The sequence below is a fragment of the Urtica dioica genome, chromosome 9 (assembly GCF_054948205.1).
Source record: "Urtica dioica subsp. dioica isolate 48M chromosome 9, U.dioica_male_clone48M_v1_H2, whole genome shotgun sequence".
NCBI lineage: Eukaryota > Viridiplantae > Streptophyta > Magnoliopsida > Rosales > Urticaceae > Urtica > Urtica dioica.
In genome coordinates, this window is record NC_142764.1 from 27756905 (window position 1) to 27778054 (window position 21150).

The window sequence follows — 21150 nt, forward strand, 5'->3', positions numbered from 1 at the left end:
TTTTTTCGCGTTTTCTGGAATTGTTTCCGTTCATATTATAGTAGAGCTCACTACTTTTACATGTGTATTTTATGATCGGATAAAATATGACTATTAACCCACTAAAAGCTCACTTTTTTTCTCGAAGTTGTCAAAAACTAAAACACCACTGAAATTAAAAAATGATCAACATACATAATTATTTTCTTATACACATCCTAAACCTTTGCCAACTCCATCGTGACACGCAAGTATTACGTAATTACAGTTTGCAAGGATATCCATAATCACAAAACTAGAAGTTCCAAACCTGTTTGCCTTGTAACCTCTTTGCCTTGTCGAACAAGGCACTGAAAATCTAACTTTGAGCCTTCTCCGCCAAAGATTAAACTCATTCATCCACTCACTCACGCTTCATTGACGTACTGCTCATTCCTTCACCACATGTTTAGCTTATGTACTTATATATATATATATATATATATATATATATATATATATATATGGAAAATGTTTTAGTTGGTGAATCTGAACTTTTTTAAGAAAGATTTATAGTTCTCGTTAGGAATGGTATAAAATTAATTATTTATTTATCAAGTTTAAAGGATAAATATAAAAAAATTATTCAAAGTTTTGTGAAAATACCAAAAATTGATATAGTAATTAGATATGTTATGGATGAAAGCTAATAGGAAAAAATCCCATATAGTTGAGGAAAAATATTTTTCAATAAGTCTTTGGGCTCTTAAATTTTGGTGTAATTGGGTTGTATTAATCGATTTTTTCATTTTATCAACCCGATTAAAAAGTAAAACTAAACCAAACCGAAAATAATTGGGTTGATTATTTTCTTTGGATTATTTTTCTCAAAATACATAACTTTATGTTAAATAAAATCAAAGTCTTTTGCTTATCTTGAGAAAATTTATATATTAAATAAATGGTTTTGTAGCTAATTAGACACATACAAACTCAGATTTTGATAAATTAGTCAACTTTTTGATAATTTTGTAAAGTAACCATTAACATAAATTAACGCTATACAAATATCTAAAATATAATATAAATTAATTTTGCCACATCAGATTCAGTAGCTATATTTGAAACGTTAGCTAAATAGCAATATTACTGTTGCAAGTGGCCTAATCCGTTATATTTTTCTTAAACAAAACTAGTCATATTTCTACTAACTAAATCTACTTATATATATTCGCAATAAATAAAGTCTAGTGAGTATTATTAAATTTAATTGAGTCACACTGATCTTAAAAAAAAATAGACGTTGCTGTATTTTTTGAATAGTTTATATAATGTCATTCAAACCAATCCAAAAGACTTTAAGTTTGGATTGGTAATCATAACAAGAACTTCTTCAGGTTTATGAGGTAGTTTGATAAAGATTACAGTTTAATTTTGATGATCGGATTGTTTGATTTAGCGATTTTCATGAACATCCGTACTCCTAAGGCTAAGGCTGGCCCAAAAGATTTCCTTCACAATTTTTTAAAAATTTATATCAAAATACATTTGTCTTAGAAACCATTACAAGTCAACATTACAAAATTAGCGAAAATTGTTGAATTTTGAGTTTCAATAGGCAGAAATCAAGTCACTTAAAATTTCTCAAATCAAAATACAAAATATTGATTGTACAGGATCATTAAAGGATTGGACCTGTAACACGAAAAAAAAAAAAAAAAAAAAAAAGGTCCATATTAGGGTGCTAAAGCTACTTAGACAAACCTTAAACATATAATGAGAAATTAAAAAGATTTTATAACACATGACATCTTAAGACTTAAGTTCTCACCAAAATAACAACAGACGATAACTTTTTACTCATCGAATCATCTTATCTAATAATCAAACATCGAAAAATTAAGTTACATAAAAATTTGAATTCACATTAAAGATTCGCGTACGTCCTGACAATTCTGTACGCACGCACGCGCGCACTTACCGAGAAGTATCCGTACACTCGTTAATCCTGAGATGAGACCCTCCTTTTTTTTTTGGAAATAAAACTAGACTTTTGACTGACACGTAGACCCTAATTCTTTTTTTTCTTCTTCTTTTTCTTTTAAACAGCCCATACTCGTTCGGGTCTTCATTTTTAAAGTTATCATTTGCTCTCCACTTCTGCTTTCAAAAACACGACTTGATCGAACCAATCTCTCTAAAGAAAATCAAGAACTACAATCTCTCTCTCTCTCTCTCTCTCTCGGTTTCAATGGAGACGGAGGTTTGGCTTAGCGAGCCCAACCACACGGAGAGCGAATGGCGCGAAGGAGTTCTGAACCTGACGAAGAGCTCAGTGCAGTCTCTGGGCAGGAAAGTCTCGGAAGCCTTCGTGGACTTCGTCTTCCAAATGTGCGACGGAGACGACGTTGAGATCGCGAAGATCTTCAGATGTCTGAGAATCTCTCTGGAGCCGTACATCGGAGTCGGAATCCACGGCTGGGTCGTGGTTGACCGAGTCTTCTCTCTCCTGCGGACCGGCGAGAGAGGGCTCAGAGACCGAGACCTCTCAGTCCCGCTCCGAGAAAAGGGCCCGGAACGTTGTTCCGATCATCGGACCGGCAAGATAATCCCTCGGAAGCTCGAGTTCGCTTACTTGAACGTCCACAGGTTTCGGGACCTGATAATGTGCCTAGAAGAGATGGCGAGCCTCGCTCTCAGGACCGTCGTCTCGATGGAGACGATGATCGGCCACGCCGACCAATGCCACAGAATGATCGGAAAGATTCTTATGGACATAAGCGAGTTGTGCGAGTCGACTCGCTCCTCTGGGGTCGATTCCGAAAGAAGCGAGGATTTCGATGACGACTTCGACGAGGATCAAGATCCTCTCAAAGAGCTCATGGAAGTCACGACGGAAGAACTGTGGCGTGAATTCGAGCTGTACCTGTAACTCTTGTTTTTTTTGTTCGCTTTGTAGTTTTTCATCTTTTATTTTCGGTTCTAAATCTTGGGTTCTGAGAAAAAGAAAGATCAATAGTTAGTTACGTACATGTTTTATTCAAGAATAGCTGATCAGATTCGTTTGAGTTGAACTTAAGGCGTAATAAAGTTCATGTGTATTTCTATTCCAACACTCCTGAAATTAATGAAACGAGTTCGGACAGATAGAATGTTTTTTTTTCTTTCGGCCGAAACCCTAGAGTCTTTACTTGCCAATTGGAAATACGATCTTATGTACAAAATCAAAAAGTATATTTTAATTTATTTGATGTATTATTTTTAATTTAATTTTTATACAGATCTTTTACGGACATTAAATGTAATAGCGCGAATCAAGGAATTACGTGTTTTTACTCGTCTTCCTGTGGCCGATCCAAAATTCTGATCTAATCAACAATAGGCAATGTTGCTGCGAGATAATTCGAAATAAAGTAATAATGCACAATTACTGAAGCCTGATTGGATATACTGAAATTTTTTTTTTTTTTTTTTTTTTTTGGGGGAAAAACGGTTTCATTAAACCTGAACCAAGGAAGAAATATCCTTTTGAATACAGTTTTCAAGCCACGCAGGGCAATGGAAAGACACAAAATCTGAGCTCACAAAATTCATACGAGCCTTAGCAATACAGTTTGCTGGTTCATTACAAGATCTCGGGACCCACCGGTAAGTAAATGGGAGGCCCAGCTCAGCCTCGACAGCGACAATATCAGCTATAACCGGTCCTTGAAGGCCATTAAGATGTCTACCTCTAACCAACTGGGTTGCTCTGAGACAATCGGATTCCACCGACGAAATCGTCCATCCCCGCGTCTTAATGAAGCGAAGACCCCCCCAGATGGCTTTGCACTCCGCCGTCAACGCAGAATCCACACCTTCGATCGCCGAGGCCATAACGCCGAGCACCTCGCCTTGCTGATTTCTGACAACACACCCAATCGATGCCCTTCTTGAACGCGCATCCCATGCTGCATCCACGTTAAGCTTGAGGCTGTCGGAGTCAGGCGCAGTCCACACGGTCTGTCTAGCTGGTTTACCGCTGGGTGTAGTCTCCGCTCGTCTCGAACAGTCCTTGAAGCTCGCCAGCCAACTAGCCACCTCACAGACCCAAACCTCTGGCCTCTTCACATAGTGATCAAACAGACGAAGGTTACGATCAGTCCACGCTGCCCAGATAATTCCGCAAAAGAGCTCGAGGTCTTTATCAGGGAGACTGTCCATCGCCCGCAGGCAGATCTCTTTGAGCGGAATCGGCCCTGTTTTCTCCGCCCACCGCTGTAAGCTCGAGTTTTCCCACAAATCCCAAGCGCGCTCGCATCCCCACACTGCGTGCAGCGCGTCCTCCGGCAGAGCTCCGCAGAAAGCACAGAAAGGTAAGCACGCCACGCCACGTCCTCGCAGGTTTCCGTAAGTGGGCAAGGCATCGAACCAAACCCTCCAGACAATATGCTTAACTTTTGGCGGAATTTGGAGTCTCCACAGCCGCGTCCACCATCTTGGTTCGTCACTAACCGAACACGACGGCCCCCCGCGTCCTTCAGAGCGTGCTAACCGATACCCGGAACGCACCGAGTAATTCCCATCTTCTTCGAAATGCCACACCAATTTGTCTCGGTTCGTCCCAGCTCCCAACGAGATCTTCAGGACTTCTTCGACATCGTACGGGGACAGCAGCGCCTCAAGAAGATCTCGATTCCAACACCCGTCCTTCATGAAATCGGCGACTCTCCAAGGGTACCCGTCTTCTGGTTCCTCCGACAGCAGCGAGAAAGCTCCCGCTCTCGGAAGCCAAGGCGTTGAGTAAGCTCTTAAGTTCCCCTCCCCGATCTGCCAGCGAACTCCCCGGCACACCAAATCCCGACCCCAACACAAACTTTTACAAAGAAAGGAGAAGTGATCCTTACAGGCGAACTCAAGCACCGATGAGAAGGGGAAGTATTTGGCTTTAAGAACTTTGGCCATCAAACAGTCTGGATAGTTGATAATACGCCACGTAAGCCTACCCACGAGAGCCCGGTTGAAATCGCCTAAATCCTTGAAGCCTAAACCACCTTCCTTTTTAGGTTTCGCGATTAAGTCCCATCTCTTCCAGTGAATCTTCCTTTTTTCCTCCGAGCCACCCCACCAAAACCGAGCTATTAATCCATGGAGCTCAGCAATGAGTGACGACGGGACTTTAAACAAACTCATCGTGTACGCCGGGATCGCTTGGACCACTGCTTTGACCAAGACCTCTCTGCCCCCCGCAGAGAAGATTTTAGCTCGCCACGCACGGAGCTGTTTTTGGACACGGCTGGTAAGGTTGCTGAAAACCGCCATTTTGTTTCTCCCGACATGGACCGGCATCCCCAGGTAGCTTTTGAGCTCATCCACGAGGGGGATCTCGAGGGAACTAGCGAATTCGGCCGCCCGTTCCCCCAAGATATTGCGGGAGCAACACATGATAGACTTCTCCATATTCACTGATTGACCCGAGCCCCTTTCATAGACAGCCAAGATGGACCGGATCGCCTGACAACCTTCGTCACTAGCTTCGCAGAAAAGGAGGTTGTCGTCCGCGAAGAAAAGGTGGGAGACCGAGGGCGCTGCGGGCCTACAAGAGAAACCTTTCAAAAGACCCAACCGCTCTTGTCCACGAATAAGGGCTGAAAAGCCTTCTAATCACAGGATAAAAAGGTACGAAGAGAGGGGGCAGCCTTGACGAAGACCCCTCCTCGGGATTACCGGACCGCCCACCCTTCCATTGACAACCACAGAGAAGATCGGCGTGGATATGCAGTCAAGGACGACCCTCACCATTCTCGGCCCGGAGCCAACTCTCTTCAACATGGCGATAACAAACCCCCACTCCACTCGATCATACGCTTTGCTCATGTCCAACTTGAGGGCCAACACACCCTTATTTCCTTTCGACCTCATCTTGATTGAGTGGAGAAGCTCGTAGGCAATCGCGACATTATCCGTAATGAGCCGACCCGGAACGAAGGCGCTTTGGGCCTTGGATATGATCAAAGGAAGGACGCCCTTGATTCTATTGGCAACCGCCTTGGTGACAATCTTTAAGCCCACGTTGCACAAACTAATAGGCCTAAAATCTTTCACCTTTGTCGGATTCTTGGCCTTTGGGATGAGAACAATGTTTGTTGCATTCCACTTTTTAACACTCGCCTTCCCGTTCAAAATCCCCAAGCACTCTCTCCTCATGGCCGGCCCTACAACACTCCAAAATTTTTGGAAAAAAATGGCATGGAATCCATCGGGACCCGGAGCCTTCCGGGGGCCCATCGCAAAGAGGGCGTTGTCTACATCTTCCCCGGAAAACTCCTCTTCTGTCATATCTCGAAAATTCTCTGGGAGGGAGGCAACATCTTCTCTCGTAATCTCGCTAAACTCATCCTCGGTCGCACCATTTGAGCCAAAAATATCGATGAAATATCTCTCGAAAACAGCCCTCACTTCCTTAGCCGAAGACACCCACTTGCCAATCTCATCAAAGATACCCCTGATGGTGTTCTGTTTCTTTCGTCGTACTGCTCTCGAGTGAAAATAGGCTGAATTATTGCCACCTCCTTTGAGCCAATCCGCCCGCGCCCGTTGTTGCCAATAGTACTCGTCTACAAGAATGAGAGCTTCCAACTCGTTCCCGAGTCGTTTCGCCTCTTTACAAATGTTCGGGGAGAAGGCCAGTTTATTAATCCGCTCTAGCCTCGTCGACAACGCTCTGATGCGTTTCTCGCGGTGCCCGAAAGAACTGCGCGCCCAGTCCCTCAGCGCCTCCCTGCAGTTGTTGAGGCCCTCGACACAGGTGCCATCCCCCATCAGGTTCGTTCTATACTCCCACGCGCTTCGGATCACACCCTCGCACTCCGCATTGGTCAGCCAACCCGGTTCGAACGCCCATCGTCTTCCATAAATTTCTCCGCCGAGCGAAGCCGAAGGTCTTTCTTCCGTGTCAATGACAAGGGCCCGGTGATCAGAGCCCCAAAAATCCAAAACCTCCACAAACCCCGCCGAGAATGACCGTTTCCAAGCCCGATTCGCACACGCTCGATCCAGCCTGCATTGGACATTTTCATCTCCACTTTGTTTGTTATTCCAGGTCAACAACTCACCTTGGAACCCCAAATCGACTAGGCCACAGTCCTCAAGGGCTTCAGCAAACCTGGCCATATCGCTCGCGCGCCGCCGTGTACTGCTAACATGCTCGTGATCGAAGAGAACTTCGTTAAAGTCTCCGGCACACAACCACGGCATGTCGTCTCCTCCATAGAGTCGCCGAAGGAGCTCCCAAGAGAGATGGCGCGCTGTCTCCTTAGCTTCCCCGTAGAAGCCCGTGAACCTCGAGGGAGCCCCATTTCCGTCGTCGACCCAAGCATCGATATGACCTTCGCTATAGCTCCGAACTGTGACTTCAATATTCTCACCCCACAGAAGGTACAATCCACCACTAAGACCCACTGCGTGCACACCAAACCCGTTAGAAAACCCAAGTCTCCATTTTAACTTATCAACCCGGGCTCCTTTTAATTTCGTTTCCGAAAGAAAAAGGAGGTCCGGTTTCCGCTCGCGAATTAGCCTACGCAAGCGGCCCATCGCCCGAGGATTGCATAACCCTCGGACGTTCCAACATAAGGTTTTCATGGCTTCCGATCGGCCCGCACATCGCTGGCCGCCGATATCTCAGAAATTGCTGCTGAATCCTTGTCTCCGCGTGTGACCTCTCTTGGTGTCTCTAAACTTTTACCCGCCGTTGCCGACACGGCCTCCCGCATAGCGCCGGCGAAGGAAGGCTCGGGTTGAGCTGTGGCGAAGGGAAGCTCCGAGACTTCGTTGGGTTTGGACGCACTGTCTTCCCGGCGGCGTTTGGCTCTGGTGCTTGGGGTGGGCGCCTGGGCCTGGTGTAACTGGTCATCACTGAGGTGAACAAACTCCACCGGCCTCGGCAAAGAAGCTTCCATCGCGCTGAGAAGATTAGTTGCAGAGCTAAAGGAGTAGAAGGGCTTCCCAACAGCCAGAAGAGTCTCGTTGGCTACAGGGCCCAAAGAGGGGAACAAATCTTTACCCAAAATGTTGGGCTTTTGCCCCATCCCAAGCCCAACCAAGTTAGGGTAAGCCCTTGGGGCCCGAATCCCCTCATCACCCTCAGGATAAAACGTAGCAGTATCCCTTTTGCTCAAAGAGGAAACATCAGAGGAGCCTTTCTTGCTGCTTCTCTTGGCATGGCCAGAAAGAGCTTTACCTCGCCTCTTCTCGATTGTCACAACCTCGCGCCTCGCCCCAGCCCCTTTGTCAGGAATCGCAGGCTCCAGCTGGGTCGGTCCTTTTCGCAGGGTCTCTGACGCGTTGACCTCGCCCCTAACCTCTTCCTTGGAGGTATCTGCCGGAGCGTGAGCTACACTTCCCTCCCCTGGTACCACGGTCGTCCAGTTGGCCGCGTCCCGACCACGCTTTGAGAAGCAGCTATCTACCTTCGAACTCGCACTAATCCAATCACCATACTGTTGTTACGTTGTTTTGTTGGCTTTATTTTTTAGTGCAAGTGGTATGGAAAGATGTCGGGTGTTATGTTTCATCTTCTGGATTGACATCTTTCCTCATGTGTGCAGACAGTATTTCAGGCAAGTTTCCAGTTTCGTCTGCTTGCTTCGCTGGCGACTTATTGCTAAGTTATTGCCTCGCTGCTGTCTTCATTACAAGATATCTGCCTCGCTGGAGCCTTCATTGCAAGATATCCTCCGCTGCTATCTTCATTGCACGAATATTCACTTTGATGGAGTCTTTACTTTGTGATATTCGCATGAGGCCGGGTAAGGAAACCCGAGATATCTTCCAGGATTGTCCTGCTGCTATAAAAGCCGTGTGCTCTCCCTTAGCAGCCTCGACACTTTTGATCAAACACTCAGAGCTCTTAGACGTGCAAGACCGGCGGACTGGGAGGCTGTGTGTTTTGGTTTTAAGTGGTGTAGTCTCTCAAACACTTTTCCACAGATTGAGTGTATGTGAGAGTTGGGTTCTTGTGCTTTTCGTGATTGAAGGTTCACGTACAACTGAAGACTGAAGGTCATCCGAGCCAGGAGGTTGCTCGAAGGGTGGAATTGAGACGGAGCTCAAATTCAGGGGGAGTCCCTGTCTAGGTGATCACTGGTAGTAATAGTCTCTAGGTTTTATTGATTTGTTGATTGTAATCAGATATAACCTTGTGTGTACTATTGACTACAAGATAGTGAAAATCCTTTCCACTGGCAGCGTGCCCCCAGATGTAGGTGTGTTTCACCGAACTGGGTAACCATATCCTGTGTACTTTGTTTACTGCACTTTTTGTTGTTTATCCATATCTGTGTTCAAGCAAGTTGTCGGACACATTGTCAACACATTGTGTGCGACATCTTGCCATTGCAACTAATCAGAATTTCAATTGGTATCAGAGCAGGCACCTTGATCTCTTAGGTGGTTTCCTGTATTTTCTTTCTGATTGCCTATTATGGATAGTTCCCGAGAAGGAGGTTCTGTCAATCGCCCTCCAGTACTCGACGGAACCAACTATGGATATTGGAAGGCACGCATGACCGTCTTCTTGAGGTCCCTGGATAGTCGAACATGGAAAGCTGTGATACATGGGTGGGAAGCTCCTGTGACTACTGATGACAAAGTACTGGAACCAAGCCGGAAAAGGACTGGACCCCCACTGAGGATGAGGCGGCCCTTGGTAACTCCCGTGCTCTCAATGCTATATTTAATGGTGTTGATAAAGATGTTTTCATGTTGATAAATACTTGCACTACTGCCAAAGAGGCCTGGGAAATCCTTGCTGTTGCCTATGAAGGAACTACAAAGGTCCGGGAACAAAAACTTCAGTACCTCACAACCAATTTTGAAGCCCTCACGATGCTCGAGGACGAAACTGTCGCTGAGTTCAACGTTCGCATTCGTGATCTCGCCAATGAATCATATTCTCTCGGAAAACCCATGACAGATGAAGATCTTGTTCGAAAAACCCTGAGAGCTCTGAGCTCTAGATTCAAGATGAAAATCACGGCCATTGAGGAAGTTCATGACCTAAAGACGTTGAAATTCGACGAGCTAATGGGATCTCTCATGACATTTGAACTTTCTCTTCCTAAGGTGGAAAAGAAACAAAGAGGGATGGCCCTCAAAAGTTCTGTTCATGAACCAAGGGATCAGGTATATTCAGACTCTGACAATGATATTGATGATACTATTGCTATGCTTGCAAAAAACTATGGCAGGGTCATGAAAAGACTCAATCAGATGAATGGGAAAAATGTCTCATAAGATGTCAAGGACAACTTCCAACAACGTTTCCAGAAAAATACTTATCCTCACAGGAATAGTAAAAGTGGTGAACGATCTGGGAAAGGCAAAGGCATTCAGTGCCACGAGTGTGAAGGATTTGGACATATTCAGAAGGAGTGTCCCAACTTCCTCAAGAAACAGAAAAATGGATACAACGCTACTCTTTCGGATGAAGAAGATGAAGAGAGCGACTCAGATCAGATAAGTAATTTTGTAGCCTTTACTGCTTCTGTTCATACTCATGAGTCTACTAATGAATTTGGTGAATGCTCTCAGAAATATGTTCTTGATGATGAACTATCTGACGATGCTATGAATGAAGCCTACAATACCCTTCATACCAAATGGGTTGAGGAATCCCAGATTCTAGACAAACAGGGTGCTCTCATCCTTACCCTGACTGAAGATAAAGCAAGGCTTCTAGAGACTATTGTGGATCTAAAGAAGGAAGTCAGTCGTCTGAATGGCGAACTCGAGCACATGACTAAAACTGTTAGAATGCTGAATTCTGGGACTGACAGTCTTGACAAAATCCTCACCATCGGCAAACCCGCGAAGAACATGAAGGGACTTGGATATACCCATGGAGCTTCATCATCCCAGACTACGTTTGTTCCTCAAAAGCAGACTAGCCAGATGTCACGAAACTTGCCTCAACCAACTGGTAACAACAAATTTCATGACATTTCTCGATATCATCAATCTGGACCAAACAGGTCTCCTGTCAACAGACCTCGCTGGGTATGTCATTATTGTGGAAGAAAGGGACATATCCGTCCTTTCTGCTATCGTTTGTATGGGAGAAATGTCCGTCAACACAGGTCCATCCACAGAAATGTCTCTTCTCATCAACAACCTGCTACTCGGCTGGAATGGAGAGTGAAAAATACCTCTTATCGTGCCAATATTGCCTACACCTCTCTGAGTGCTTCCACCGGGAATGACTGGTACTTCGACAGTGGCTGTTCTCGTCACATGACTGGGGATCACACCTTCCTGACCAACGTAAAACTTTTTCCAACTGCCATGTTACCTTTGGAGATGGAGTCAAAGCCAAAATTGTGGGTAAAGGTCAATTAAACTATCCTGGTATGTCTTGTTTGACTGAGGCTTTGTTGGTAGAAGGACTCACTGCTAATCTTATTAGTATTAGTCAACTTTGTGATCTGAATTTGCATGTCAACTTTACTCGTGATAAGTGTGTGGTGATTAATGAAGATCAGGATGAACTTATGCGAGGAAACAGATCTCGTGACAACTGCTACATGTGGAACCTCGTACCAACCAGCAATTGTCTCTTGACCAAAGTTGATGAAACCAAGCTGTGGCATCAAAAGCTCGGTCATCTAAATCTCAGAAGTATGCAGAAAATTGTCTCTGAGAATGCTATCATCGGTGTCCCAAACCTGAAGATTGTCGAAGGTAAAATTTGTGGTGAGTGCCAGATTGGGAAACAGGTCAAGAAGTCCCACAAGATGGTGCAACATCTTACCACATCTCGGGTTCTGGAACTTCTCCACATGGACCTGATGGGACCGATGCAGGTCGAGAGCCTTGGAGGGAGAGATATGTGTTCGTCTGTGTGGATGACTACTCCAGGTACACATGGGTTGATTTTATTCGTGAAAAATCTGACACTTTTGCTGTTTTTGAAGCTCTTTGTAAGAAGGTTCAGAGAGAAAAAGGAGAGAGTATAGGCAAAGTGATCAGAATTCGGAGTGATCATAGGAGGGAATTTGAGAACATGAGCTTTGCTAAGTTTTGTATTGAAGAAGGGATAGCACATGAGTTCTCAGCTCCTATCACACCTCAACAAAATGGAATTGTTGAAAGGAAAAATCGAACCCTTCAGGAGATGGCTAGAGTAATGATGTTGGCCAAGAATATTCCACCACATTTCTGGGCTGAAGCTCTCAATACTGCCTGCCATATTCACAATAGAGTTACTATTCGTCCAGGTACTTCCAGCACTCATTATGAAATATGGAGGGGGAGAAAGCCAAATGTGAAATACTTCCATGTCTTTGGTTCGGTGTGTTATATTCTTGCTGACAGGGATCCACGGCGTAAATTTGACCCGAAAAGTGATGAAGGTATATTTCTTGGATACTCTAGAAACAGTCGTGCATACCGTGTGTTTAACAAACGCACTAAGACTATAATGGAATCGATAAATGTGGTGATAAATGATGATGATCATGATGCTAATAACAGTCCGAATGATGAGGATGAAGTTTTTCCCAGTAACCCAGATGTCAGGACAGATGCTAATAACCCATTGGACGACATCTCCACTGGAAATCCAAATGTCAGGACTGATGCTGATGACAAAGTTAGCGACATTGTTCCAGATGAAGGCTCCCCTCCTGAGACTGAACAGAGAGTCCCCTCTCGAAGAATTCAGAAAAATCATCCTGCTCATGAGGTGATTGGCGAAATCAGTGAAGGAATAAAAACTCGTCCAAAACCTCCTGTTAACTATCGGGAAATGATTGGTAATCTCTGCTTTGTCTCTAAGATTGAACCAAAAAATGTTAACGAGGCTATTGATGATGAATACTGGGTTAATGCTATGCAAGAAGAACTGGTTCAGTTTGAAAGAAACCAAGTCTGGGAGCTGGTCCCTAAGCCTGACAATGTAAATGTCATTGGGACTAAATGGATTTTTAAGAATAAATCTGATGAACATGGTAATATAACTCGGAACAAAGCTAGACTTGTGGCGCAGGGCTATTCACAGGTGGAAGGCGTTGATTTTGATGAAACCTTTGCCCCTGTTGCGAGACTAGAAGCTATCAGACTTTTGCTTGGCATCTCGTGTCACCTGCAATTCAAGCTCTATCAGATGGATGTTAAGAGTGCTTTCCTCAATGGGTACCTGAATGAGGAAGTTTATGTAGCTCAACCAAAAGGGTTTACAGATCCCAGCTCTCCACAACATGTCTACAAACTTAGAAAAGCTCTCTACGGCCTTAAGCAGGCCCCTCGTGCATGGTATGAAAGACTGACCCAATTTCTTGTGCAGAATGGGTATACTCGAGGTGGCGTTGACAAGACTTTGTTCGTGAAAAAGGAGAATGGCAATCTCATGATAGCTCAGATTTATGTTGACGACATCGTCTTTGGAGGAATGTCAAGCAAGATGGTGGATCTTTTTGTTCGACAAATGCAGTCAGAATTTGAGATGAGTATGGTCGGCGAGTTAAACTACTTTCTGGGCTTTCAGATCAAACAAATGAATGATGGTATCTTCCTTTCCCAAAGTAAGTATGCCAAAAACTTGGTGAAAAAGTTTGGCCTGGAGAAATCCTCTCACAAACGGACCCCGGCCGCTACTCACATCAAACTCACTAAGGATGAGCATGGAGAATCTGTTGATCAAAGTCTCTACAGAAGCATCATTGGCAGTCTTCTTTATCTCACTGCCAGCCGACCAGACATAGCCTACTCAGTAGGTGTTTGTGCGCGCTATCAAGCCAATCCCAAAGCTAGCCACCTGGCTCAAGCTAAGCGAATCATAAGGTACATCTCAGGTACTGCTGATTTTGGTTTACTATATGATAGGTGCGTTTATCACGCGTAAAACTCCTATTTCCCGAACCGAAAACCGACGAGTCCTCAAGTATTTTAATGGTTTTTAGTAGATTTTTGAGTAATTTCAGGTTCAGAGGAGCATTAGAGCATCTACAAACAATTCCGTGAAAAGATGATGAGATTCGGAGTGAAAATGGTCAAAATGGAGTCAAAATTGAGAAGGGCAAGAAATTTGGCGAATATGCGCGCCGCGCGCCCACCACCGCGCGCCGCGTGAAGACAGGATCCGAGACCGCGCGCCGCGGGCCTCGAGTCGCGCGCCGCGCATACGGAGACTCAAACAACGATATCGCACAGAGTCTTATGCGCGGAGCGCGCATAACCTGAAGCTTAGACCGCGCGCCGCGCATTGACGACCGCGCGCCGCGCGCCCGCGGATTCCTGGAATAGGAAATTAGCGATTTTTGAGGATTCTTGACCCTTGGATCGAATTGGAAGGCTCAGATCACTCCGAAAAACACACACTCAGGGCTAAAAACACCTTTTGTAACCTAATTAACTCATTCTAGTTTTTTTTAGTTTTTACTACTTTTGGCTGCACTTTTGAGAGCTTTTGTTTGGGAGCGAAGTTGAGTCAACAATCCGACGAACGAGCAACCGTGAACTCCCGTTTTTAATAGTTTTTCTTCGTTTCCCTTACTCTCTATTACGTTTACTTCTGAATTAATTGATAGTTTCATTATTCCCATCATGAATTTCATAGAGTTTTGCTTATTGATGATTATGTTAATTATTGCTGTGATCACCATGTTGTTAACTATGGACTCCGTTAGAGGCTAGATTTTTAGCGGGGTTGCGATGTAGCCGGATTAAATTGGGTTAGGGGGTTTCGTTAGGGTGAAATTATGCTTTGATGTACTCAATTATTCATGCTTGTTTGGATGTGTTCTTAATGCGTTCTTTGGGTTGGCCACCTTTAGGATTGTTTTTAGGAGTTTCTGTCACTCGAGAGAGGGCAAAAACTCATGCTCATAATCCATGCTTCGTTCTGTTCTTAGGTTGCTAGACGGCTTAAGCTTAATGTAATCGTTTGAATTCTCGTGTTTATTGCTCGTGATTGTTTTAATAGGATTAGAGGCCGAGAGGATACATAATCCGTCAATTGCGTAGGTTGCTAGATCACTCGAGAGAGGCTAGTAATATGTTAGGGAGAATGAGATTAGCGTGAGTAGAGTAGGTCTAGTTGTTGGAACCCGAAACCCCCGAGTCCTAGTTTTCCGGTGAAGTCGTGACCCCCATTTTCTCTTATTTGAAGTTTCGTGTTAAATTTCCGTTGTTTTCAGTTATTTTTATTATAGTTAATTCTTGCACCTCCCACCTTAATATAGTGAAATCAATTTGCTTTAGATTGTGTAACGTCGCTAGAGTAACTAGTCTCTGTGGGATCGATATCCGTTACTTACGTAACACTATTACTTGTTCGATACGTCCACTTGCGTGCTAGTTATAAAAATATCGCAACAAGTTTTTGGCGCCGTTGCCGGGGACTTTTTACAATAGCGTCGAAAAACAATCTTATTTGCCATTTGATTTCGTTACGAGTTTCCTAACTTTGCGTGTCATTTTCTTTGTTTTGAAGGTGCATGCGGAGTGAGGGAACATCAAACCTCGTTCCGCTAAATCTTGAAATCGAAAAGTTTTGCAAGACGAACAGAAAGCAAGCAAAGGAACGAGCAATGGGAGATAGAGCGAACGAGGAGCCAAAGACCCTATTCCAATATGGGTTACCACCAGCCGACGCAGCGCAATCGGCAATCGCTCTCCCGGCTCTTGCGGGTAACCAGAATTTCGAGATCAAGACCGGCATCATTCACATGGTCCAAGCGAATCAATTCGCTGGATCACCTGCCGAAGACCCGCAAGACCATCTGACGAACTTCGTCGAGATCGCAAACACGTTCAAGCTCCACAACGTGTCCGACGAAGCCATCCGCCTCCGCCTCTTCCCGTTTTCACTACGGGATCGAGCCAAGACGTGGCTCAACTCCCTCCCGCCGGGTTCCATCACATCGTGGGCCGACTTGCGCATCAAATTCATCTCAAAGTTCTTTCCGTTCGAGAAGATGCATAAGAGACGCAACGAGATCCATTCGTTCGCCCAATACGACGGGGAGTCACTGTTTGAAGCATGGGGCCGCTTCAAGGAGCTAGAGAGGAGGTGTCCCAACCATGGCATTCAAGGGTGGATGATGGTGCAGATTTTCTATGGCGGCCTCTCACCATCGTCGCGCACCCTAGTCAACACGGCCGCTGGAGGGTCGTTCTTTCAGAAGACAGAGGAGGAAGCTCACAGCATCCTCGAGGAGCTGGCTTACAACAACGATCAATGCCCGTCCGAGCGGCGCATTTTGAAGAATATGCCAGTTACTCCTGAGATGGAGCTGATGAAGGCACTGGCAGCACAGGTGGCGGATCTTACAAAGTCAGTTCAGGGACAGAAGGCCTCCGTTCAAGCCGTGCACACCCCTGAAGTCTGTTTCTGGTGCAACGGGCAGCACAATAGCGACGAGTGCGTGTATGGGGACAACGGCCAACAAGCCAACTTCATCAACAACAGGCCGCCCCAAAACAACTACAATCAAGGCCCAAGGAACAACTACCAAAATGGGGGATGGAGAGGCCCCCAAAACAACATGCCTATGCAACCCGCGCCTCAAGCCCAGCCTCGTCCACAACATAATCAACCCCGACCACCGCCGTACCAGCCTCCTCCATTTCGGGCATACAAGGGCGAGACAAATTTAGAGGAGCTCATCGCCAACTTGGCCACGTCAACGACCGCCTTCATAAACTCCACCACCGAGTTTATGCACGAAACGAAGACGTCTCTCTCGAACCAATCGGCGCAGATCCGAAACCTTGAGACGCAAATGGGGCAACTGTCGACCGCGGTGAACTCACGACCTCAGGGAACGCTCCCGAGCAACACCGACATCAACCCCAGGTCACAGGTCAATGCCATCACACTCAGAAGCGGGCAAGTGATTGACAACTCCGGCAAGAGGAAAGAGAATGTGGAGAAAGACGAGTCCCCCGTGCCGCCGCCCCAAGCCACACCACCGCCGGCGAGCGTTCCAGCTCCAACAAGCACGCCAAAGCTGCCGTTTCCTCAGAGGCAGAAAGAAGGGAAACTCGACCACCAATTCAGCAAGTTCCTCGAGGTATTCAAGCAACTTCAGATAAACATCCCGTTTGCTGACGCTCTTGAGCAGATGCCGACGTACGCCAAGTTCTTGAAGGACATCCTCTCGAAAAAGAGGAAAATAGAGGACTGCAGCACAATCACTCTCACCGAAGAGTGCTCCGCCATCATTCAGAGGAAGTTGCCGGTGAAGATGAAGGATCCAGGGAGTTTCACCGTCCCGTGTGCCATCGGGAACACCTTCTTCGAGCGAGCGCTATGCGACCTGGGAGCGAGCATCAACTTGATGCCGTACTCCATATTCAAGAAGCTCGGCATCGGAGAGGTGAGACCGACCCGAATCACGCTCCAAATGGCGGACAGGTCCATCGTATACCCGCGAGGAGTGATCGAGGATCTCTTGGTCAAAGTCGACAAGTTCATCTTCCCCGCCGACTTCGTGGTGCTTGACATGGAGGAAGACCACGACGTCCCAATCATCCTGGGGCGGCCATTCCTCGCCACCGGAGGAGCTCTCATCGACGTTCAGAAAGGAGAGCTAAAATTGAGGGTGCAAGACGAAGAGGTGGTGTTCAACGTGTTCAACGCCATAAAATACCCGAGGGCTAGCGATGATGTCTTCCGGATCGACGTATGTAATTCCATCATCACCGACTTCTCTCACCGATCCGAGGACCCTCTCGAGGTAAGTTTGCTAAACTCCATTGATTTCACTAACGAGTTTGATGAATGTGAAGCTTTAGAGCACGTGAAGTACATGAACGCAGCCATGCCATATCGACGCAACTCGATCGAGAGTTTGGGGGAGAGCCAACCTCGAGTGCCTCCGTCCATTCAACAGCCCCCGAAGCTCGAGTTAAAAGAATTGCCGGCACACCTCCGCTACGCATACCTAGGCGCAGAATCGACCCTTCCGGTGATCATCTCGAATCACCTCACCAAGGGAGAAGAAGAAAGGCTGCTCGTGGCGCTACGCAAGCACAAGGGAGCGATCGGGTGGACACTCTCGGACATCAAAGGGATCAGCCCCTCCTATTGCGTTCATCGCATACTCTTGGAGGACGGGCATCGTCCCTCGGTGGAACACCAAAGACGCCTCAATCCGGCAATGAAGGAGGTCGTCAGGAAAGAGATCCTGAAATGGCTCGACGTCGGGGTCATTTACCCGATCTCCGACAGCGCATGGGTAAGTCCGGTGCAATGCGTTCCAAAGAAAGGTGGAATGACGGTGGTGCGAAACGACAACAATGAGCTCATTTCCACTCGGACGGTGACCGGGTACAGAATCTGCATGGACTACCGCAAGCTCAACAACGCCACGCGCAAAGACCACTTCCCACTTCCCTTCATCGATCAGATGCTCGACCGACTCGCAGGGCACAGGTATTATTGTTTTCTCGATGGATATTCAGGTTATAACCAGATCACGATCGCACCAGAGGATCAGGAGAAGACCACATTTACATGCCCTTATGGCACTTTCGCCTTCAAGCGAATGCCGTTTGGGCTATGTAACGCACCAGCCACGTTCCAAAGATGCATGATGGCCATCTTCTCCGACATGGTGGAGAAAACAATTGAGGTTTTTATGGACGATTTTTCCGTATTTGGCCCTACATTTGATCAATGTTTGGAGAATTTGTCTCAGGTGCTTAACAGGTGTGAAGAAACTAACCTCGTGCTTAACTGGGAGAAGTGCCATTTCATGGTACAAGAAGGCATCGTGCTAGGCCACAGAGTTTCGAAGGACGGGTTAGAGGTGGATCGGGCGAAAATTTCCACAATCGAGAAGCTACCACCACCAACTTCTGTCAAGGGAGTGAGAAGTTTCCTGGGGCATGCCGGCTTCTATAGGCGCTTCATCAAAGACTTCTCCAAAATCACGAAGCCGCTGTGTGGGTTGCTCGAGAAAGATGTCAAATTCTCCTTCACCAACGAATGCCTAGAAGCCTTCACAGCCCTCAAGCACAAGTTGAGCACAGCGCCGATCATCACCGCGCCGGATTGGAGTATCCCATTCGAGATCATGAGTGACGCAAGCGATCACGCGGTGGGTGCGGTTCTTGGGCAACGTAAAGATAAGGCTTTCCGGGCAATCTATTATGCAAGCCGAACTCTTAACGCTGCCCAACTGAACTACACAACGACGGAAAAAGAGTTATTGGCCGTGGTCTTCGCCTTCGACAAATTCCGACCATACGTCATCGGCAATAAAGTGATCGTCTACACCGACCACGCCGCGATTCGATATCTCATGGACAAGAAGGACGCCAAACCCCGCCTAATCCGTTGGGTTCTTCTCCTCCAAGAGTTCGACATCGAGGTCAAAGACAAGAAGGGCACAGAGAACCTCGTAGCGGATCACTTATCGAGATTGGAGACTCTCGAGCACGTTCCAGACAAGACGGCACTCATCAACGATGACTTCCCCGACGAAAAGCTTTTGGCCGTCCATCAGGCCGCCCTCCCATGGTATGCCGACATCGTGAATTACCTCGTAGGCAAGGTGGTGCCTACCGACCTCAAGACGTACCAGAAGCGGAAATTTCTTTCAGAGGTCCGGAGATATTACTGGGAGGAGCCGATTCTCTATCGGCAATGTGCAGACTTGATTGTGAGGAGGTGTGTTCCCGAGGATGAGATGGAGTCGGTTCTGCGACATTGCCATGGCCTCGAATGCGGAGGTCACTTCGGTCCGAACCGCACGGCAGCGAAAGTCCTTCAAAGCGGCTTCTATTGGCCAACGCTCTTCAAAGACAGCCGAGACTTCATCATTGCTTGTGACCGGTGCCAACGAACGGGTAATATTTCTAACCGAAATGAGATGCCACTCACTAACATTTTGGAAATAGAACCGTTCGACGTTTGGGGAATAGATTTTATGGGCCTATTTCCGTCTTCCTACGGAAACAAGTACATTCTCTTGGCGGTGGACTACGTATCCAAGTGGGTCGAGGCCAAAGCTACTCCGACAAGCGACGGGAAGGTGGTCTTAAAGTTCTTAAAGACTATCTTCACCCGATTCGGCACACCACGAGCCATCATCAGCGACGGGGGTGCACATTTTTGTAACCGGCAGTTCGACGCACTCCTCGCCAAATACAGCGTCACACACCGGAAAACATTGGCGTACCACCCTCAAGCCAACGGACAAGCGGAGGTCTCTAACCGGGAAATTAAGCAAATCCTGGAAAAGACGGTGGGAAGTTCTCTAAAAGATTGGGCCGCCAAGCTCGACGACGCACTATGGGCTTACCGCACAGCCTACAAGACGCCAATTGGTATGTCCCCGTACCACCTCATTTACGGAAAAGCATGCCATTTGCCAGTCGAACTAGAGCACAGGGCACTCTGGGCGATGAAGAAGCTGAACTTCGACTACAAAGCTTCGGGCCAACAGAGACTCCTTCAACTGAACGCCCTCGATGAACTCCGACGAGAAGCGTACGAGAATGCCAGAATCTACAAGGAGAAGACCAAGGCATGGCATGACAAGCACATCGTCAGGAAGGACCTCAAGCCGGGCCAAAAGGTACTACTCTTTAATTCCAGGTTGAAGCTCTTTCCCGGAAAATTGAAGTCAAGGTGGTCCGGGCCATTCGAGATCGATCAAGTCTACCCTCATGGTTGGGTTGAATTGATGAACCAAAGAGGCGAAAAATTCAAGGTTAATGGACAGAGGGTTAAGCCCTATTTTGGAGGCGTATTCGAAAGCGAAAAGGCGGTCACTCACATCACCGCAATTCCATGACGAAAACACGGTACCCCGTCAAGCTATTGACGTTAACTAAAGCGCTAATCGGGAGGCAACCCGACTTCCTTTCGTCGCATTTTCATATTTTTTTTCACTTATTTGATTAAACCCAGTTTTGTTTTAAATTTTTGATTTGTGTGTTTAGTTTTCCAGCAAAAAAAAAAAAAAAAAAAAAAAAAAAAGAGAAAAAAAAAAAAAGAAAAAAAAAAGGGGAAAGCGCGCGCCGCGGGACACACACTGCGCGGCGCGCAGACGGAAACTTTCGGCTTTGGCAATCACAGAGTCTTATGCGCGCTCCGCGCGACGGCCGAATGACGGTATGCGCGCCGCGAGGCATCAGACGCGCGGCGCGGGAGAAACACGAAGGCGCGCGCCGCGGGCTACACCATGCGCGGCGCGACCCCAA

At 46.6% G+C, this 21150-nt stretch overlaps 1 protein-coding gene across 1 annotated transcript; it reads left to right on the forward strand.

Moving 5' to 3' along the window:
- Positions 1–15431: 15431 nt before the first annotated feature.
- Positions 15432–20741, forward strand: LOC149386460 (uncharacterized). The gene is made up of 3 exons (XM_089626517.1): positions 15432–18638; positions 18738–19633; positions 19769–20741. Exons 1-3 carry the CDS (start codon positions 15432–15434, stop codon positions 20739–20741), a joined length of 5076 nt encoding a protein of 1691 aa, XP_089482643.1.
- The last annotated feature ends 409 nt before the right edge of the window (positions 20742–21150 follow it).